At 45.9% G+C, this 23657-nt stretch overlaps 1 protein-coding gene across 1 annotated transcript; it reads right to left on the reverse strand.

The window, feature by feature from the left end:
* Nucleotides 1–3674: 3674 nt before the first annotated feature.
* On the reverse strand, nt 3675–23284 carry LOC123171203 (protein transport protein sec31). The gene is made up of 5 exons (XM_044588811.1): nt 22937–23284; nt 5644–6104; nt 4766–4935; nt 4335–4526; nt 3675–3996 (listed from the first exon to the last, which is right to left on the reverse strand). Exons 1-5 carry the CDS (start codon nt 23282–23284, stop codon nt 3827–3829), a joined length of 1341 nt encoding a protein of 446 aa, XP_044444746.1. The 3' UTR covers nt 3675–3826.
* Between the last annotated feature and the right edge of the window lie 373 nt (nt 23285–23657).

Here is a 23657-nt window from a genome sequence, read left to right on the forward strand (position 1 = left end):
CTGACTCTGATAGTACCAAGGATCCCGAGTCTGACGATGATAAGACAGGGAAGGGAAAGAAGAGTGGCAACGCCAAGGGGCAGCACCACAACCCGGCGGGTCATGGAAACGGCGGCAAGCGTAAAGCGGACCACGGTTTAGACTTTGTGGCTAATACTAATGCACATGACAAGGGCCAGTGGCGTAAGGGTAAACCGCCCCGGCGCGGTGGAAGGCAAAGTCCTAATCCGGACCGTTTGTCTTATCTGTTGAACCAGACCTGTCCAAAGCATGGGACGAAGGAGGACCCGTCCACGCACCTCTGGAAAGATTGTTACATCATGCAAGAATTCAAAATTTCTGATTCTGTCCGGTATGATCATGGACCAGGAGGCGGTTCGGGCCCTGGGTCTCATGGGCCGGGTTATGGTGGAGGAAATTCCGGTTCAAGTTTCCATGGTAATCAGGGTGGACATAGCAATCAAAGTAATCAGGGTAACCAAGGTGGCTATAATCATCAGGGCAATCAGCAGCAGCAGTCGGGTTACCAGAGCAACCCGAAGCAGTTGAATAGCGAACGGTATCATGTCTTCACCACCAGCTTGGACAAGCGCGATCAGAAGCTTCATAAAAGGGCGGTGAATGTCGTTGAACCAGCGGTGCCCCGTTACTCACTACTGGAATCAGGCACTTTGCCATCTGCCATGGCAGATGGCAAAGGCACGGACGGCTGATGGCAAAGGGCTTTGCCATCTGATGGCAAACGGCCGACTGAATAAACTCTGGTAAAGGCTTCTTTGCCGTCTGCTGGCAGATGGCAAAGAGCCTGTAGCCTTTGCCATCAGCTAGCCGATGGCAAAGCCTGAGGAACGGGGTTAGCCACGTTAGGAGGCTAACGGCATGCTTTGCCATCCGCTGGCAGATGGCAAAGGCTGCAGGCTCTTTGCCATCTACCAGCTGATGGCAAAGGCTGCAGGCTCTTTGCCATCCGCCAGCTGATGGCAAAGGCTGCAGGCTCTTTGCCATATGCTGGCGGATGGCAAAGAGAACAAATAGGCCAGACGAGCGCTTCACAGGTTGCTGCCACGTGGCCTCTTTGCCATCTGCCAGCCGATGGCAAAGTGCCTATATTGCCTCATTTAATTTTGTTTTTTCTTATATCAATTCATTTTCACAGAAAATCAAACATAGATATATATATATATATATGACCAATATAACATATTCAACACATATTACCAATAGTCATGAACGCAAATATATCCAACACATATCCAACACATGTTACCTATAGTAGCAAGTTTCATCCATACATAGTTTTATCAATATTACACAGTTTCATCATAGGTAGCAAGTTTCACAAAGTCAAAACAAAAACTAAAGACAAGCACTCCATCAACCCAAGCTTCCGTGATCTGAAGCAAATCTACAAAATGGGAAAAAAGAAAGTTAGAAGAAGACTAGAAGAAGAAGATTATTATGATGCAACTTATATCTGTAAAATATGTCATTTTGGAGCTAAGTATGGTTATCATGTCATTTTTGAGCTAGCTAAGCATACTAAGTCATTTTGGTGTAAAAAATGCTAAGTAAGGTCATTTTGGAACTAATAAGTTTATTATGTCATTTTGGAGCTAGCTAAGCATATGAAGTCATTTCGGAAATAAAATATGTCATTTCGTAAGCATATTATGTCATTCTAGAGCTAGCTAAGCATATTAAGTCATTTGGAGGAAAAAAATGCTAAGTATAGGTCATTTTAGAGCTATCCTAGGTTAAATAGGTCAATTTTGAGCTAGCTCAGCATATTAAGTCATTTTGGAGGAAAAAATGCTAAGTATAGGTCATTTTAAAGCTATCCTAGGTTAAATAGGTCATTTTGGAGCTAATTAAGCAAAGCAGTAGGAAAAACTTACCGTCAACCCGTAGGTGAAGGATCGGGGTTCTTGCTCGCGGTAGTGGCAGACGGAGGAGGATCGGGGTTCTTGCTCGCGCCAATGGCAGACGTCGATGCTTGTCGGGAGTTATGCTGCACCAAATTAAAGATCATTTGCAATGTCTCATTAGCATGATGCAACTCAAATGTGAAGACTAATAAGTAATGTCCATTCAAATGAAACTCACCGTGTCCGCCGGAGCAATGACTGGCATCGGTGGAGGGGTCTGACCGTTCTTCTCACACATGGACTGCACATTTGGTTTTGACGAGTCAGTCATATTAGTTACTAATGAAAGGAACATTGCGTGCATGATTTAGCTAATATGCAGAAGAAACTTACCGCGAAGAGCTCGTATATGGCCCGGTTAGCCAAGTCGTTCCGGTTGCTCTCCTCCTCCAAAAGCCTAGCCGTCCTCTCCTCAATCTCCCTCTCCCTCTCCGCCGCCTGCCTCCTTTCCTCCGCCAGAAGCTCCTGGTTCTTTGCTCTCTCTTCCTCAATAGCAGCCTGCAACACCACTCCTCTTTAGCATTGTAATCATCGACGACGACGGACGAAGGCGAGTAGGGCGGGGATGGCTTCACAGCTTTACGAAATAAAAGACATACATGCACGTTTTACTAAACATATTCATTTTTTTTTCATAGTACAGACGCAGACGCTCGACATATGCATACACTCACTCATATGAAGTTATGAACAGACACACGCACACCCTATCTCTATGAGCACCTCCGATAGACTGAGCCGGGACATCATTTTAAGATTGACGGAAACGTCACAGGCGCCTTCATAGTCTCGTAGTCAGCGGGAACGTCTTCTCCCACTGTTCGCACATTGTCTGAATGCCTATAATTAATCCAGAAAAATGCAACCCTAGTGACAAGTCTAGGCCTTGAACTCTAGTGTGTTATTTCCACCAAAGAGAAACTAACCATCTAAGCTACGCTCAGTAACTTGTTCATTTGCTAGAGTGCAACTTATAATGGACTATGATATCACCAAAGAAAAAAAAAAGAATAATATATCTTGTGGAGCGGACAAGGAGGTTCAGATGTCGGAAATTCAATTCGGCTCTTGGAAGCATATGTGCTACTGCGCAACAAAAAATGTTTTTGCAAATGTCACTCAAATGCTAGATACAAAATTTTAGGGGAAAATTTTAAGCATTTTGACCCGTGCAAAAAAAACAAGCTGAACGCCAAATGTTACATTTAAAGGCAAAGGTACATTGTTCTCCTGTAATTTACATAGCACAATTTGACCGAAGAAATGTAAATATATAGGCTTGTCCAAATATGTGAAGCATAGTAAGTCATTACCAAAAACCGCCAGAAAAAGAGCACTCTCTCAACTATATCATTTGTGGTGTGAACCTAGAGCACATGCTCTGCTCAGTAAGAGATTCATTAATTAAAATAGGGAGGAGGAAGCAGAGCACACCACACAAGCTTGCATATATACATAAAGGAATTAGGGGAAGCTCACCATGGAGTGTTGGCATTAGCCATGTTCATTGTCGCTTCACAGGTGCGGTCACAGGTGCGTCCCTTCCTAAGCCGCTTTGGACGCCTCTCCAGGCTACTGCACCATGCATTGCGCTCACCAGTACCGCACCAATAAAAGAGACTTTAACCACCAGCCCTTGGCAAGCGAGCCTTCATTGGTGCCACCCTATGGCGCCACCTGAGAGGTGATTGGGGCGGTTCCAGGTTGGTACACGTGCCTTTCATATTCTTGTTTACAATTTGTGTGGGGTTGCTGCATAGAAGCACTGGCTCTTCAATGTATTATAGCAAAGTGTGATTATCTATTACAAGCAGGGGACATCTATTCAGAGCACAACTACAAACAACTGATAGCATAAATTCTATAACAGATAATTGATCATGTTGGGCAAGTGGAAAAGCTCAATCAGCATGGAGGTGGGCATTGTCATGCGTCGGCAAGGAGCCTTGGGAGATCAGCTCGGCGCCCTCGGGCCATGGCTGCACCGTCGGAGATGTGGTGTTCGCATGGACAAGACCAAGATGCCACCTCTGGTTTCCAGCACGAGCGTCACCAGTAGACATGGAATTACCTTTAACCCAGGACTTCCTTTGTCAGATGTAATAGTGCAAAACAATTAACCTTTCAGTGTAAGAGGACATAACCCATATTTAACCATTTGATTTTCTCCTATAAGTGAACAAAAGGATGTATGTCAGTGTACTTGAAAATAGATCAATTTGGTAACAAGACACCATGAATTTGTAGTACTGCCCAACACTGATAACACCCTAATATTTAAAATAATTTTGGATGGCGGGTGGACGAGACAAACTTTGTTGGCCTATGAGTGAAAACAAATAGTGTTTGCCTTATTAATGTTTTAAGTAAAAGAATAATTAACCGAGGCATGAACCTTGAGAAGATTACCGAGGCTAAATTGAGTAGCACACCATCGAGATGCACGACGGGACGACAAGCTCAGCTCCTGGCGATGGGCGGCATGTGGCCATGTGCGTCCATGCCTAAAATGACCAGCATCCCGACAATGGAAAAAACATGGCCGAACTTCTAATCTGCGCACTTGAGCTGATAACCCATATTTAACCATTTGATTTTCTCCTATAAGTGAACAAAAGGATGTATGTCAGTGTACTTGAAAATAGATCAATTTGGTAACAAGACACCAAATTTGTAGTACTGCCCGACACTGATACCACCCTAATATTTAAAATAATTTTGGATGGTCGGTGGACGAAGACAAACTTTGTTGGCCTATGAGTGAAAACATATATTGTTTGTCTGATTAATGTTTTTAATAAAAGAATAATTAACCGAGGCATGAATCTTGAGAAGATTACCTAGGCTAAATTGAGAGGCACACCATCGAGATGCATGACGGGACAACAAGCTCGGTGCCCGGCGATGGGCGGTAGGTGGCCATGTGCGTCCACGCCTAAAATGACCAGCATCCTGACAATGGCAAAAACATGGTTGAACTTCTAATCTGCGCACTTGAGCTGATAAATCTCTGGAGTAGAAGATAAAGTAGATAAAGTGAAGACTGCATATACCAACTATGTGCAAAATCTTGACCAAGAATGATAACAAAGACTCCAATTCCAACAAGCATTACCTGATGCAGAAGAACAAACGTTGAAATACAGTTAAATTTTGAACAAAAAAAATAGAAGTTCAACAAAACTATTGACGAATTGCAGCGATGTATAATTACTTGTTATAATGTGGTGGTATCACGGAAGAAATGCATTGAAACATTAAGTTCTGCTAGGCATAGTTCAGAGTTTTTTTGTTGGAAGATAACAATGCACACATAAATCAATCTTACTGAATTTGTTACATGCCCACACCCGAAATATTATGACTATAAGCATTTTTTATCTATTAAAAGAAAAGATCATTAGGCAATAGTACAAGCCACCCAAAAAAGGATGAAGGAACCTTTTTATATGTCTGACAAATGTTCCGGTAATTAGAGATAGCTTAGTCAATACACGATTGGTCACTTATGATCTGCACATCTTATCCTGCTTGACTACCACACTATCTTGCATCTTGGACCCAGTGTCACTTTCACATTCAGGAAGTTGATCCGGTTGCAGTGTTAGAGAGCACATTTGCATCTTATCCTCATCTTATTCTCAGCTTTCTGAATATATAAGCAGCAGAGCATGAACATGTACAGGGAGAGGTGGTCGGGCAGCAAAGAGGGCATCACCTTCGCAAAATCGGAAGAGGTGGTCGGGGAGGCAGAGAATCGACACAGCCGCCGGGTTCTTCGGCGGAAGACGGCGAGCAGGACGGGGATGACTTGTTGGGGACGGAGGAGCCGGTCGGTGATGGCAGCAGACGAGGGCGGGGATGTGTGGTCGGGGACGGAGGAGATGGTCCGCGACGGCGGCGGACGAAGGCGAGCAGGGCGGGGATGGCTTCACAGCATGGACGAGCGGCAGCTGCCGGCGCTGAAGGTGCAGTCCGCCATGGCTGCTGCGTGCGGCGGCTAGGGTTGGGGGAAGGGGAAAGAGCCTCGAGGGTTGGGGGAGGGGGCGGCGCCGCGGCCTGGAACAGTGGAGGGGCGGGCTGCGGTGGCGGGGAGGGGCGGGCTGCGGTGGCGGGGAGGGGCGGGCCGGTGGCGGTGCTGGTCGGCGTCGGGAACGCGGGGCTGGGGCGCGGTGGTGGCTGGGAGAGGTGGGGAGAGAGAGAGGGGTGGGGCCGGGCTGGGAGAGGTGGGGAGAGAGAGAGGGGTGGGGCCGGGCTGGGAGAGAGAGAGGGGGGTGGGGGCGGGCTGGGAGAGAGGGGAGGAGATTTTTTGTGAAAAAAAAAGAGGGGAGGAGATAGTCCCACTTCCTTGCCATCAGCCAACGGATGGCAAAGGCCCGCATCTTTGCCATCAGCTAATAGATGGCAAAGCCCCACCTCTTTGCCATCAGCCAGCTGATGGCAAAAAACATTTGCCGTCGGCTGGTAGATGGCAAAGAGGTGGGACTAGTGGGCCGTTACAGCTCCGTCATCCACTAGGCCCCACCCATTTCTTTGCCATCTGCCAGCAGACGGAAAAGATTCTTTGCCATCTGCTGACAGACAGCAAAGAGGTGGGTTGATTGGCCGTTACAGCATTGGACCCCACCCACCTCTTTGCCGTCTGCCAGCGGACGGCAAAAATTCTTTGCCATCGGCTGGCAGATGGCAAAGAACTGGCTGATGGCAACCAGGTTCTTTGCCATCTGTCAGTTCTTTGCCGTCTGTTTTTTGTAAGCAGATGGCAAAGACGTTCTTTGCCATCCGCTGGCAGACGGCAAAGAAATGGCTGATGGCAAATTCTCTGTTTCCAGTAGTGACTTGCGCTGGTTCGAGCAGCCGATTGTATGGAGTAGAGAAGATCATCCCCCCCGGGTTGACAATCCGGGTCATCTAGCTCTGGTGGTGGCACCTCAGGTGGGAGGTTATAAGTTCACTAAGGTACTCATGGATGGAGGGAGTAGTATCAATATCCTTTATCATGAAACTTTCTGTCGCATGGGGTTAACAGATAAAAATCTTAAACCGTCCAATACGGTGTTCCATGGTGTGGTGCCTGGTAAATCGTCATATCCTGTTGGTAAGATAGCTCTGGAGGTGGCTTTTGGAGATGAGCATGACTCAAGATCAGAAACTTTGACCTTTGAAGTGGTGAAAATCAAAAGCCCGTATCATGCCCTGTTTGGATGGCCAGCTTATGCTAAGTTTATGGCACGGCCTTGTTGTGTTTATCTGCAGCTCAAGATGCCGGGTCACAAGGGAACTATAACCGTGCATGGGAGCCACAAGATTGCCTTGGAGTGTAAAGAAGGTGATGCGGCTTATGCTGAGTCGGTTTGTGCAACAGAACAGTTGAAGTTTTACAAAGACAATGTTGATCTGGCAGATATGACTTCATTAAAGAAACCAACTACAGAGCATGATCCGGCCCTGAAATTCAAATCGGTTGATGAGACTAAGCTTGTTGACTTCGTGCCCGGCGATTCGTCCAAGCAATTTAGCATCAGCGCTAACTTGGATCCGAAATAGGAAAGCGCGCTCATCGAGTTCATCCGTGAGAATCGGGACATCTTTGCGTGGAAGCCTTCTGACATGCCAGGTGTACCGAGAGAACTCGCTGAGCACACTCTCAATGTTGATCCCAAGTATAATCCGGTCAAGCAGTTTCTCCGCCGGTTCAATGAAGAAAGATGCAAAGCTATTGGAGAAGAAGTAGCCAGGCTCTTGGCGGCTGGATTTATCGTTGAAGTATTCCATCCTGAGTGGTTGGCTAATCCGGTGCTGGTCCTCAAGAAGAATGGCACTTGGCGTATCTGTGTGGACTACACAGATCTCAACAAAGCTTGTCCAGCAAATCCTTTTGCCCTTCCCCGTATTGATCAAATTATTGATGCTACGGCGGGTTGCGAGCATTTAAGCTTTTTGGATGCATATTCTAGTTATCATCAGATCAAAATGGCAGTTAAGGACCAGGAGAAGACAACTTTCATAACTCCCTTTGGAGCCTTCTGCTATGTGTCCATGCCCTTTGGGCTCAAGAGTGCCCAGGCGACTTATCAACGGTGTGTGCAGAATTGTCTTTATAAGCAGATCGGCCACAATGTTCACGCCTATGTGGATGATATTGTGGTAAAATCAAGGAAGAAGGAGACATTGATTGATGACTTGAAGGAAACCTTTGATAACCCGCGGGTTTATAAAATGATGCTTAATCTGGCCAAGTGTGTCTTTGGTGTACCTACAGGCAAGCTCTTGGGCTTTTTGGTGTCTAACAGGGGCATTGAAGCTAATCCGGAAAAGATCAAAGCCATCACCTCCTTGGCTAAACCAAAGTGTATCAATGATGTTCAATGCCTCGCAGGCCGGATTGCCGCGTTGAGCCGGTTTGTTAGTCGCCTTGGCGAGAAGGCCATCCCTTTATATCAGATGCTGAAGAAAACGGACAACTTCGTCTGGAGTGACGCCGCTAATGAAGCATTTGAGGATTTAAAGCGGCAGCTGGCTAATCCGCCGATTCTCGCTGCTCCAGTGGACAAAGAACCATTGTCTATATGTGGCAGCTAATGCTCGGGCTATTAGTGTGGCTATTGTGGTGGAGCGCAAGGAGGCAGGAAAGGAATACCCGGTTCAGCGGCCGGTTTACTATATGAGTGAGGTACTTATTGAGTCCAAGCAGAGGTACCTGCATTGGCAAAAATTTGTGTATGGGGTTTTCATGGCAAGCCGGAAGCTTAAGCAGTATTTCCAAGGTCATCCCATCACGGTCGTCAGCTCTGCTCCTTTGGGGATATAATCCAGAACAGGGAAGCAACTGGTCGGATTGCTCAGTGGGCTATATAGCTCGGGCCTCACGGGTTGAAATACATACCCCGAACGGCGATCAAATCTCAGGCACTTGTGGATTTCATCAATGATTGGACAGAACTACAAGCGCCAGAAGAGAAGCTGGATCATACTTATTGGACTATTCATTTTGATGGGTCCAGGCAATTGGAGGGCTCGGGGGCTGGAGTCGTATTAACTTCCCCACGAGGTGATAAGTTTTGTTATGTTCTCCGTTTAATGTTCCCTTGCACTAACAATGCAGCTGAATATGAGGCTTTACTCCATGGTCTTCGGATGGCTAAGGAGATGAACCTAAGCCGAGTTAAGTGCTTCGGTGACTCGGATCTGGTGGCTCAACAAGTGTCCGGCACTTGGGATTCCAAGGACCCACTCATGGCAGCATATCGTCATGAGGTGGATATTGTTGCAGGTCACTTTAAAGGTTATCAGGTGGATCATGTGGACCGGCGGAAGAATGAAGCGGCGGACGCTTTAAGCCGCCTGGGTTCCCAACGTAAACCGGTTCCACCTAATGTCTTCCTGGATGTTCTGCATAATCCGTCCGTCAAGCTCCCTGGTGAAGAGGACTTGGCCGTTCCTGATCCGGAAGCTCAGTTGGTGGCAGCTCTTCATGTTATCCCGGATTGGACGGTTCCATATCTGGCGTATATGAACCAGGGCGAGTTACTAGAGGATGAAACTTTGGCCAGGCAGATAATCTGGCGCTCCAAGTCCATGACCATTATCAATGGAGAGTTACATCATTGCAGTGTGACAGGGGCGTTTCAACGTTGTGTGTCTCCTGGGGAAGGCCGTGAAATTTTGCGTGAGATCCACGAAGGAGATTGTGGTCACCACGCTGGTTCAAAATCTTTGGTGGCCAAGGCGTTTCGTCACAGTTTCTATTGGTTGACAGCTCATGCTGATGCCGAGCACTTGGTCAAAAGATGTGATGGCTGTCAGAAATTCTCAAGGCGCGCTCATGTACCGGCTCAAGAATTAAGGATGATTCCAATCACCAGGCCGTTTGCAACTTGGGGGCTGGATATGGTTGGGCCTTTCAAGAGGTCCAAGGACAAGAAGACCCACCTTTTGGTGGCGGTTGATAAGTTCACGAACTGGGTGGAGGAAGAGCCAGTTAGTAAGTGTGACGCAGCCACGGCGGTTCAATTCATCAAAAAGGTGATCTTCCGGTTTGGCTTTTCACACAGCATTATAACAGACAATGGTACCAATCTGTCAAAAGGTGCCATGAAGGAGTTCTGTCAACTTGAGCACATCCGGCTTGACGTGTCATCAATGGCTCACCCCCAGTCCAATGGTCAAGTGGAGAGGGCCAATCAAGAGATTCTGAGAGGCATCAAACCCCGGCTTATGGTTCCTTTGCAACGGACGCCGGGTTGTTGGGTTGAGGAGTTACCTTATGTGTTGTGGAGCATCAATACCACACCCAATAGATCGACAGGATACACACCATTCTTCATGGTTTATGGAGCGGAAGCAGTTCTTCCTAGTGACATCCGTCATGACTCGCCCCGTGTAGCGGCATATGTTGAAGCTGACAACGAGAAGGCACGGCAGGAAGCTCTTGACATGTTAGATGAGGAACGTGACATGGCGGCAGCCTGTTCGGCGATTTATCAGCAAGATCTGCGTCGTTATCATAGCCGCTGGGTTAGAACCAGAACCTTTCAAGAAGGTGATTTGGTGCTTCGGCTCATCCAGGATCAGACGGATATGCACAAGCTATCCCCCCTTGGGAAGGACCCTTTGTGGTCAGCAAGAATCTACACAATGGGTCGTACTACCTAATCGATGTTCGAGAGCGCAAAGACTCACGTAAATCGGAGGAGGAGACCAACCGGCCGTGGAATATTGCTCATCTTCGGCCTTACTATACTTGAGCTATAGGCTCTGCTTATGTACATATTATGACATTGTATATATTATGATCAATATAATAAACCAGAATCTCAGCTAAAGCGGGGTATCTGTTGTTTTTCTTACATCATGTGTGGTTACACTGAGCTTACAAAGCGGCGTCCGGTTTACCCCTTGATTTAGCTTCTCAAAGCTTCATATTAGATCACTTGGGGGCTTGGTCGTATCCGAACCATAGCTACACCTCTTGATCGGCGCAAAGCCACAGCATCAGTTGGGGGCTTGGTCGTATCCGAACCATAGCTACACCTCTTGATCGGCGCAAAGCCACAGCATCACTTGGGGGCTTGGTCGTATCCGAACCATAGCTACACCTCTTGATCGGCGTAAAGCCACAGCATCACTTGGGGGCTTGGTCGTATACGAACCATAACTACACCTCTTGATCGGCGTAAAGCCACATCATCACTTGGGGGCTTGGTCGTACCCGAACCATAGCTACACCTCTTGATCGGCGCAAAGCCACAGCATCACTTGGGGGCTTGGTCGTACCCGAACCATAGCTACACCTCTTGATCGGCGTAATGCCAGATCATCACTTGGGGGCTTGGTCGTATCCGAACCACAGTCACACCTCTTGATCGGCTCAAAGCCACATCAATCCGGGGCCAAAGAGAGTGTTGCAAAACAACAGCTCAAACATAGGCAACCACTGAGCACAACTCACAATGTTGCTTGGGAATTCTTTGCCGTCGAATTTAGGGACTGGCAGCCCATGAAAAAGCCTCGACTACAACGGTTTTATTTGCCTTTTGCTAAGTTTCTCTTTCTTTTGATAAGATTTGTGATGGTTTCAAACCGGTGTTTATCAACCCGGTTAGGCTGTCAACTACAAGTTGTCAGTACATGATCAAGTTATAATCCGGAGACTATCAGCCCGGTCTAGTTTTGACTCAAAGTCACCAGTATGGAATAAACCGGTGTTTATCACAACCCGGAATGGTTTTATTGTAAATCGGCATCATATAACAGGAGTTACTTCTACTCCGGATTAGGGTTATTACCCTCATTACAAGGTTGGTCAACCAACACTATGCCTAACGGTCACAGGTATCATATATTTCCATAGTTGGTTATCTTTTACAACCTTGGTTATAAACCTTGGTCATATATATATTTGGGTATCATGACCCGCCCGGTGGTAAACCGCTAGGGCGCTTTAAGCTTTTTATCTGCAGGAACAACTTGAATAAATAGCTATGGATTATGAACATCATATCTTAAGCATGACGGATTAACACGCATCAGTTGCAGATAAATATGCACAAAGGCATAACAGACCAAGTGTTTTAACTAGCCTATTACAAGGCGTTTCAGTGCCCAAAGGGATAATTGTTTCTCAATAAGCATTGCAGCAAGTGGAATACTAAACCGGCCACCGGATTATGATTGTTTATCAGCTTGACCTGATGGCTGCGGATCATCTTGCACCGGTTCATCTTCTTCGTCTCTACCCAACGGCTGGAAGTCAACAGTTGTCCAGTCGATCCCAGTTAAAGCTTGGAACACAGCTCCGTCGCTTATAAGGGTTGACGATTCAATATCAGGGGCATAAGTGTGCTTACGAATTGGAGGGATCAGATTTTGCGCTTCCGGAATTGGTGCATCAATCCGTCTGTTCTTGTCATCATAACTTGCCTGATAGTATGAGAGATCAGCTTCTTCAGCCAATTGACAAGCCAGTGGACGTACTTCCCGGTTTATGGCGCGGAGATCCTCCTGGCCAAATTCTGATCCATCTTCTTTTAAGCTTGGGAAGCCTTTAGCCACGTCCACCGGATCAAGATCAGGCACCCACGCCTTTGCCCGGGTTAGAGCGGTCAGAGCTCCGGCCCTTGCCGCAGCTTTCTTTAGCTCTTCAACCCGGGCAGGCAGCATGGATAGCCTTTCTAAGGTGTCCTTGATCAATGTTGGAGGAGGTATATTGTGTGAAGCGGTGCAGATGATCCGCTGCGCACCGGTATACAGCTGCTCTATCAGAGTATAGGCCGCTTTCAACTTCTTCTGTACATCAGAGCCCAGATGGCTAATGCGAGTTCCTGCACCATTATACACATCAGTAAACCGACAACACATGAGAAAGACATGTTGAAAGTATTAAGGAAAAGATGTTTACCGAACACAGCAACAGTCATGGCATGGATCTGCCGCTTTACGCCGGTCAGTTCATCAACCACCGGTTTAAGAGTGGCTTCTGCGTTTTTAGCCCTTTTTATCAAAGCGGATTTTTCAGTCTCCCAATCCACCCGCTCTTTGTTGAAGCCCTCTTTAAGTTTATCCATAGCGCCTAGAGCGCGGGTCAATTGTTCCTTCGCTTTGGAGGCTTCAGCTTGCTGGGTTTTGATGTTCTCTTGCAGATCAACGGTTTGGCTTTCCTTCTTGCTCAGCTCAGCCTATAAAGGGACAGATGTATAATGAGTTGCATTATATATTTGAAGTACCAAGCACATAACAAGTTGTGCCCTTGATACTTGGGGGCTAATGCATATTTTCTCTTTATCAGAAATGTCTACAAGTCCCAAGCACAATACAAGTATTAATCTTGGCACTTGTGGGCTAATGTGTGTTTCTTCAAAAACTGTTGGTATGGGAATTCTTCTACAGTCCCGGTTCATCTTTATAAAGTTAAACCGGCCCTTGGGGGCTATACCGGTGAAAGAGCATTATGGCAAATTTTAAGAAACCGGTTCATCTTAAAGAGGCCGGTCCCTGGAGGCTAAATATGCAAAGTTGAATTATGACAAAAGTCCTGGTTTAGATTGGTATCATGAACCGCCACTTGGGGGCTACTAGGAGTTGATAAATTGCAATCGGACAAAAGAGAAAAATAGTAGTTACCTCATATCGCTCCTTCATCATGTTTACCAAACTAGCTTCATAGTCACGGCTGGTGTACAGACAGTTCGAGAAGCCAGAGTGAATGTCTTGAGCGTTGAGATGAGCGTAGCTTGATAAATCGGCATTCCATTTGCCTTTGCCGATAGCAGAGAGCTCGTCCTTGGCAGTATGCTTTGACAAAGCGACAGGATTGCCAGGAGTGGTGTGGCCAGTGCCAGTAATCATAATGTCATCATCTTTGTCATCAGCAGCCGTCACTGGAGTTGGCGGGTTGTCAGTATCCTTAACGGGACTGACTGGTTTGTCATCAGTTCGGACAGGGCTGGTTGGCCGGTCGGTATGGCTTGTAGTGTCAACTTGCACTTGTTCGGCAAGGAAGTCATGGTCTTGAGGCGGCGGATCGTTAAGCACGGCGTCGGCGTCAGTTTCTTCCGGATCTGAAGTTTCTTCCGGATCTGAAGTTTTTTCCGGTTCAACAGCTACATTATCATCATCGGGTTTGCTTAACCGAGCCTTCTTGCTGGGTCTCGGCTTGGCACTGAGACAAGATAGACATGAGGATCAGTACAGTATGTAAAGATAACACAACAATAATAAAGACACGTGCATAGCTCACCCAGGAACTATTTTGAGGGGTGGAAGCTGTGTGGCCGATGACTCACCAGAAGATGAGTGAGAAGTACCCTGATAATTTGAATCAGACGGGTTAAGAGGCTGGGGGAAACAACCTGCTTTGGGGTATGAAGTATCAATGGGATAAGAGACCTCTGATAGGCGTTTCCGAACCGGACTGTTCGGTAAACCGGCGGAGGTAACTACCTGGCCGATGTGCCGGGTTGTGCGGCGAGCCTCGTGCTGCTGCGTCTTCAAAAGAAAGTTTGGGTCCAAGTAAGCAAGGGGGTGAGAAAATTTTACTTTCCGGTTTGCTTGACGGATTTTTGATGTTGGCAGAGGATCTGAATCGGAGGAAAGAATGGTTACCTCTATGTCATCAGCATGGCTGCCTTCAGCGTCGTCCTGATAATAATCATTGTCAATGAGGTGTATGAAAAATGAACCAAGAGAGTCAAGTTCTACCTCTGGTTCCGGATTACCCACATCGTCATCAGCTGGTAGATCGGAGGATGCTGTGGTCCTTCTCTTGGCAGGTTTTTTAACAACCTTGGTCTTTGGACGAACTGGCTTGACCGGTTTGTCTTGCGGCTTCGCCGGTTTGTCTTGTGATGGTTTCTTGTTCCAAAACGGATCATCACCCTGTCAGAAAATAATCACACTTTCAGAGAATATTTGGACAGAAGCAACTTCAGATAACAAGGTTATATGATTCTTACAGCTGGTGGTTTGTTGAAGGTGCAGAAAGGGAGTAGGCCGGTTTGGGCACAGACAACCTCCGGTTCGTTCAGTATCTTTTTTACAGCCTCAGTGACTTCTGCATTTGTAAGTTGAATGTCAATGTGCCGCTGAGCATCCTTCAAACTCCCCGTATACTCACACATCAAACCAGAGCGCCGGCTTAAAGGCAGAATACTCCAGCTTATCCAACAACGAGCAAGATCAACTCCTGTCAAACCGTTTGCCATGAAGGCTCTAAGTTTTGATAATTGAGGAGCATAGTTGGCCCTTTCTCTTGCAGTCAACCTCTGAGGAAAAGGATGTGTGTTGCTCAGGCGTTCAGGACGGTAACCCGGCAGAGGGGTTTCATTAGGTGGAGATGTATCCATGCAGTAAAATCAAGTCTGGTTCCACTCTTTGGGGTGGCTGTGGAGTTTGGGATGAGGGAAGGTGACTTCCTTACTTTTCTGAACCGCCATCCCGCCCAGTTCCGTATTGGGTCCATCTGAGAACTCTGTGCGACGGTTGAAGTGAAAGAAATCCCTAAACAGTTCGACGGTAGGTTCCTCTTGCAGATAAACCTCACAAAAGACTTGGAAGTGGCAGATGTTGGTCACCGAATTGGGACCGATGTCTTGAGGGCGCAGTTGAAAACTGGCCAGTACATCCCGGAAATTTTTTGAACCGGGAGGGCTAAAACCTCGTCAGAGATGATCAGCAAACACGATTACCTCTCCGTCCTTGGGTGTAGGAGGATTTTCCGGGCCAGGGACCCTCCAGTGGATGACATCTTTTTTAGCTAAAGCGCCCGTTTTAACAAGGTTGTTTAACTGCTCTTCGGTTACTCGAGAGGGAGCCCAATTGCATTCATAGACTTGCTTGGCCATGGCAATGTAAATCTGAAACATGATTATTGCCGGTTTAAGATTTAAAGTGGACAACTATACAGCCGTATAAGGATACAAGCATATTGATAAACCGGAATTGGTTATTCGTAAACCGGAGTCTGACAATGGAAACAGTATAATGATGAAAGCATTGGCGGTTCAACAGGGGACTAATGGTATCTACTGGGTCATCAGTTTGTATATGAAGTTAAACCGCCCAATCTGGTATTAAAGATGTATAAGTGGAGGGAAAAACAGGTTTCACAAGTTGGCATTATAATTTTGGATCTACCGCATGTCAGAAAATGAAAATATATTCAGCCCTAAATATTGGTACCGAAGGAGTTGATGAAAGTTCAGATGGGATTTTCTACTTAAACGAGATGCATGGATGGAAAAGAAGGGCTACGGCTATCGCCGTACAGGATAAATATCAAGGTTTGAATCAAAGAGCTATTGCACAACGACGAACACCGACGAACACCGATGAACACGGAAACCCTAATGATAGATCTATGGCGGAAGGAAAGAAGGCTTACCGATGCTGATAGAAGAGCGGAGAGGCGCTGCGTTTCTCTGGTGCGTTCAGGGTGATGCAGCGGCCGGAGTTGAGGCAGAGCGAAGGTCGACGGTGGCGCCGCAGCTCCAAAGGTCGGGCAGTGCAAGGAAGAGGACGAGGTGAAGAGATACGGGGGGAAATGGAAAGACCCCCTGGCCCTATTTATAAAGGCAAAAAGATAAGCGTCAGGAGCAAAAATCGAGGAGCTCGGAATTTGGATATGAGGAGGAGCTGTCGCCTCGATTGTCGGAGGCTCATTAATGATAGGTGATGTCACGGCAGTTTACCATGATCCTAGAAGATGATGTCACGGCAGTTTACAAGATTATGTGAAGATGTTGAAGAAGAAATTTTCTTAAGTATTGAGGATTGACATGAACCAGTTCAAATCAATTTGGGGCCTAATGTTGGGGATATTACCACTGGGCGTAAACCGGCCAGGAGAGGCCGGGTTAACCCCATAAGTAGTTCATCTGTATCTGAAGTCCATGAAGACAGATGGTGACGCTTCATGAAGGCCCAGGGCCCAAAGCCGGTTTAAGGCATGTAGACATAAACCGACATTGATATGTAAACTTGTGTTGTAAGATAGAAGTAGCAGAGACCGAGCCGGACACGATTATGAGCCGGCCTCGGGATTCTGTAAACCGACGGGCGTCAACCCATGTATATAAGGGGACGACCCGGTGGCGGTTCAGGGACAACAGACAACAACTCGAGACTCAGGCAAAGCGTATTCGCTCCCTGGTCATCGAAACCCCATCAATTCCATCACAACTAGACGTAGGCTTTTACCTTCATCGTAATGGGCCGAACTAGTATAAAACTCTCTTGCGTCCCTTGTCCGCTTTAACCCCTTTAAGCTAACCCGTAGCGATGGCTCCACGACTAAGTCCTTTCTCTAGGACTTCTGCCGTGACAAAACCACGACACATAGTAAAGGCCAATGCATAGTATAAATAGTTTCTTGCAATTTTATCGTGTGGGAAACATAAAGAGGCAGAGATGTAGTTCCTCTCTCATAATAATTGCAAGTAGGAGCAGCAAGCACATGCATATTATATTCATCAAAATCATCATGTGCAACGGTAAAAGGCAACCCATAAATATAATCCTTAATAAGTGCAAACTTCTCCGATATAGTGTAGTTTGGAGAATTCAAAAAGATAATAGGACTATCATGTGTGGGTGCAATAGCAACAATTTAATGTTTAACATAAGGAACTATAGCAAGTTCATCTCCATAAGTGTAATTCATATTGGCATCTTGACCACAAGCATAGCAAGCATCATCAAAAAGGGATATTTCAAAAGAATCAACGGGATCATAACAGTCATCATAGGAATCATCCTTCGGTAAGCACGAAGGGAAATTAAACAATGTATGAGTTGAAGAGTTACTCTCATTAGAAGGTGGGCATGGGTAGCTAATCCGCTCTTCCTCCTTTTGTTCTTAGCTCTCCTCATCATCTTTTTCATCCAATGAGCTCACAGTGTCATTAATTTCTTCTTCCATAGACTCCTGCAAAATATTAGTCTCTTCTTGGACAGCGGAGACTCTCTCAATAAAATCATCAATATCGGAACTGAATTCATAATTCTCATAGCAATATTTAAGGATAGCTAAATTTTCAGGTCTATGAACTGAATCATCAAAATCTTCAAACTCTTTAAACAAAGATTCAATTTCACATGCACCCTTAAAAGCAACAAATTCTTCTATTCGTTCCACATCATAGTAATCATATATACCTCTAGCATAAGAAGCCAAGGTTTCATTATATTTAAATTTGCATGAAAAGGGAAGGTGTCTCCCATTACAAAGTTGATCCCATAATAGTATCCCTTTTTGAGTTAAGCGATAATCCCTAAAGTATTCACATTGATCCAACGTGTCTCCCATTACAAAGTTGAATGGGGTTTTCTCAGGATTATCAAAGTAGTACATAATATCTTTCACATAATGAGCATCGAGGGTTTTAGGAGGTTCCCCATCTCCAAGAGTAGCAAGTAAACCTAATTTTTTTGGTATTTCGTGTTCCATATCCATAACTAAAGATAGAGAACAACTAAGAACAGCAAATAAAAATTACTTAGTGATAAAGCAAACAAGCACACATGAGAATATTCACCCCACGCTATAACTCCCAGGCAACGGCGCCAGAAAAAGGTCTTGATAACCCACAAGTATAGGGGATCAATTGTAGCCTCTTTCGATAAGTAAGAGTGTCGAACCCAACGAGGAGCTAAAGGTAGAACAAATATTCCCTCAAGTTCTATCGACCGCCGATAAAACTCTACGCACGCTTAACGTTCGCTTTACCTAGAACAAGTATGAAACTAGAATTACTTTGTAGAAGTTTTTGGATAGGTTTGCAAGAATAAAAAGAGCGCGTAAATAACAAGTAGGGGCTGTTTAGATAAAGACACAACTAAATTAGTTTTAGTATAGAGGTTTTTGTCACGGGAAAGTTATATGTCCCTAGGCAATCGATAACTAGACTGGTAATCATTATTGCAATTTTATTTGAGGGAGAGGCATAAGCTAACATACTTTCTCTTCTTGGATCATATGCACTTATGATTGGAACTCTAACGAGCATCCGCAACTACTAAAGATCATTAAGGTAAAACCCAGCCATAGCATTAAAGTATCAAGTCCTCTTTATTCCCATACATCATGATCCACTTATCCGTCTTTGTGTTTCAGTCACTCACGCAGCGCAGACAATAAGCAAACCATGAACATATTGCAAACCCTAAAGCGGGGATCCCTCATGCTTGCGCGACACGGAGAGCACCATAGGACAGCACCAATAATAAAACATGCAACTCAAACCAATCACGATCATCAATTAACCCATAGGACAAAACAGATCTACTCAAACATCATAGGATAGCCATACATCATTGGGAAATAATATATAGCGTTGAGCACCATGTTTAAGTAGAGATTACAGCGGGTAAAAGAGGGGTTACACCGCTGCATAGAGGGGGGAAGAGTTGGTGATGACGGTGGTGAAGTTGTTGGTGTAGATTGCGGTGACGATGATGGCCCCGGCGGCACTCCGGTGCCACCGGAAGCGAGGGGGAGAGAGCCACCCTCCTTATTCTTCTTCCTTGACCTTCTCCCTAGATGGGAGAAGGGTTTCCCCTCTGGTCCATGGTCTCCATGGCGTGGGAGGGGCGAGAGCCCCTCCGAGATTGGATCCGTCTCTCTGTCTCTCTCTGCTTCTGCGCTCCCAGATCTGTCCTTTCACCGTTTCTTACATCCCCGGAGATCCGTAACTCTGATTGGATTGAAATTTGAACATGATTTTTATCCGGATATTAGCTTTCTTGCGGCAAAAGAAGGGAACCAACTGCCTTGCGGGGTGTCCACGAGGGTCAGGGGTGCGCCCCCTGCCTCGTGGCCCCCTCGGGCATCGTCTCGCATTGATTCAACTTCCTAAAATTCACATATATTCCAAAAAAATCTCCGTCAGTTTTTATCCCGGTTGGACTCTGTTTGATTTCCGCGAAACAAAAAACATCCAACAAACAGGAACTGGCACTGGATCAATATGTTAGTCCCAAAAATAGTATAAAAAGTTGCCAAAAGTATGTAAACGTTGTAGAATATTGGCATGGAACAATCAAAAATTATATATACGATGGAGACGTATCACACACCGGATGGGCCAGACATCGGGTTGGCTGAGACCCTGGTTGCCCAGGGGGCACCGGACATCGCCCTGTTTGGACCAGCACTCAGAGGAACACTGGCCCGGGGGGTGTTAAATAAAGATGACCCTCGGGTTTATAACTCCCTAGGGAAAAGTTTAGGTTGTTGTTAGGCAAATGGAAAACCAATGTTTGGCCTTGCTGGAAGAGTTTTATTCAAAGCGAACTGTCAAGGGGGGTCCCATAACCCCAACCGCGTAAGGAACACAAAATCAAGGAACATAACACCGGTATGACAGAAACTAGGGCGGCGAGAGTGGAACAAAACACCAGGCATAAGGCCGAGCCTTTCACCCTTTACCAAGTATATAGATGCATTAATTAAATAAGAGACATTGTGATATCCCATGATATCCATGATAAATCCATGTCCCAACATGGAACAACCTGCGACTGCACCTGCAACTAGCAACGCTATAAGAGGGACTGAGCAAAGCGGTAACATAGCCGAACAACGGTTTGCTAGGAAGGGTGAAAAGGTTAGAGGCTAACATGGCAATTTGGGAGGCTTGATAACAAGTGGTAGGTAGCGTGACAAAGCGATAGCATCGAGACAACTAGCATAGCAAAGATAGTAGTGAGATCCAAGGTGACGGTCATCTTACCTGAAATCCCGCTAGGAAGAAGAACGAGTCCATGAAGAAGATGAAGCCACGTAGACGAACGAATCCTCACAATCGCAACGAAACAGGAACTATCGAGAGGGAGCACAACCGGAAAGAAGCAAACAACATGGTAAACACACAACACATAAACATGACATGATGCTCAGCCAAGTATGATGCATGACAAGGCTACATGATGTTACTCATGGCAAGAGATGATGCATACAAGAGCAACACATCAAGGCAAGTTTAAATGAGACCGGAAACAACATATAACAATTTCGGTAAATCCTCATATGCAAATTTCGAAATTGGTCCAGATCTGATTAGAACACAATGTTGACATTGTTAAACATCAATTTAAAATGCACCAAGATGATCTACACGGCTTTCTAGTCAAGTTACATATAAATTTTGTTTAATTCGGAGCTACGGGCTAGAAGATATGAACAAAACAAGTTAAACATGGCATTGATACAAATGCAAGCAAAACAACATCACAAACACCCCAAAACATGGATGCAACAAGGTAATATGAACCTATATTCAAAACCAAGCAAGTTTCGTATAGAGCATGCTCAAAATGGAGCAACGGTTCAACACATACACTCAATACAAGTTTCGAACACAATCGGCCCAAAACAGCAACTAAGCACTTTGCAATCAAGGAAACAACATTCTACTGGAATTATATGAGAATAAAATTGACATGCACTCAAATTACAGACAACATTCTTTAATTATCATCAAGGTTCAGGTTCATAGGCATCCAGATTAATCCAAGATGATCAATGCAAAAAGTAACTTAATAACACAGATTATGACTTGGTGAAAAACAGGGCATACATGAGCAGGAATAACATGTTGACACGTTGGAGGCATGAAACAAATATGATATAGTGCAAGAACATAACAAGCAAAAGCATGGCATTAAAGTACAGGTTAAACATGGCAAAACACTATTACTAAGCACCTCCATATGACCCATAGGTCAATGGCAAACAACAAGGCAAGATGCAACAAGATATAAGATGATTCTCAGACTTGGAGGAAACCTGGGAATGCAAAACAGCAACAACAACCTAGCATGTTTGCAAGCTTGGAACAGAGGTCATACTGATAGCATACTTCAATTCATGTAATTGGAGAAAATCCAAAAGAGGCATAGATCAATCAGTAACAAGCTCACAACATGGCATCATGAAACTAACAGAAAACTGGAACATCATTTAGGCATATTCATGGCAATTAAACCATATGGTAAATGGCATTTATGAGGCATCAAAAGGCATGGCATGATAGATTATAACATGTAAACCAAAACATCTCAAGGAGCCATCTCCAGATTATGCATGGAATTGATAGTAGTATCAATGCAAACATGGCAAGTGATATGAACAGTTTCAGACAGTAGAAAAACATGGCATGGCAGAAACAGATTCACGATAGCAACTTTGCAAGCTCATGCCACTCACCACAAAGCATTTGATGCATCGCAAGGTAACCAAATATAAGTAGACATATTCATGAAGCTAAGCATGGCAAGAGCAAGTCCATAGGGTACATGGATCACTAGAAAAACACATGGAAAAACTGAACTTCATGTTAACAATCGGCCAGAAATAATATTTAGCAAAAGTAGAGTATGGAAAATACATTCTACACTACTCCATAGTTACAACCAGAGGCATGATTGGATAGAGAAATACAACATCTTTAAAACACTCTTCCTGAACTATCTCAAAATGTGCATGGATCTACTGGTAGCAACAAGACAACAAAGCATCATAATGTAACAGGAAAAGACTTGGCAAAAATACTAAGTGTCCGAAATCAGCAACATCAAGTAGCACACTTTGCAAGCTTGTGCTAGTCACCACAAGGCACATAAAAATACATAGATTGTACCACTGTAAATATGGCATGAATATTATCCTAAAACATGTAGACATGACGCACAAAAGACATACACACAAAGTGCAATGAAAAAGACAAAACAACAAATCATAGCAATCTCAGCAGGTTAACATCATATAGCACTCTTGCAACAAGGGTAATGGCATCAAGATTGACAGTAACATGCATTAAAATGAAACTAACGTGAAGAGTATCACGAGGCGAACACTTTAATATATAATATGCGCAAATCGGAACTACATGCGTGGAGATATGGCACGATGAACACAGGCACATAATATGAGAATTCCAGGACTTGAAGAGAAAACCACCTCGCGAAAGTCAACGAGACGGACCGGTGCGGGTCGAGGATATCCGGGTCGGGACGGATGTTTGGCTCGCTGACTTGGTGGATCCGGACCGGCGACGACTCCAGCGAGGCGGCGGGGAGGCACGGGCGAGCTCCGGTGGCGGAAGGAGCAGGGCGCCGGCGAAGGGCGGCTTCGGGCGGCGGTGCTGCGGCCGGTGGCGGTGGAGCGGGCGGCGGCGAAGCGCGGCGCGGTGGTGGAAGTTCGCGGTGGCGGCGGTGCAAGGCAGCGAAGCGGCGCGGGCGGTGGTCGTCGACGGCGCTAGGCGACGGCGCACGCGGTGGTGCGCGGAGGTGGCGGCGCGGGCGGTCCGGGCCGCGCGGGCCTGCTGCGGGCCGGCGGCAGCGATGGGAGCGGGGTCACACATGCCAGCCTCAGATTCACCAGGACGCGACGACGGACGTGTCCGGCGTCGCCCGGACGTGTCCGGCGGCACGGGGAGAGGGGGAGCTAGGGTTGATCTGGAAAATGAGGAGGGGAGGCATATTTATAGGTAGGGGAGTTAGGAGTGTCCAAAAGAGGTACGGTTTTCACCCACACGATCTTGATCCAACAACGGAGAGCATGGAGGGGGTTTAGATGGGTTAGTGGGCTGTTTTGGAGGGGTGTTGGGCTGCAACAAGAGAGGGGCTTTTGCGGTTACCCGATTAACCGTTGGGGCATCAAACGACCTCTAAATGGAATGAAATTTGACAGGCGGCCTACCGGTGATGTACCAAGGCCACTCGACAAATCTCGAC

The sequence above is a fragment of the Triticum aestivum genome, chromosome 7D (assembly GCF_018294505.1).
Source record: "Triticum aestivum cultivar Chinese Spring chromosome 7D, IWGSC CS RefSeq v2.1, whole genome shotgun sequence".
NCBI classification, from domain to species: Eukaryota; Viridiplantae; Streptophyta; class Magnoliopsida; order Poales; family Poaceae; genus Triticum; species Triticum aestivum.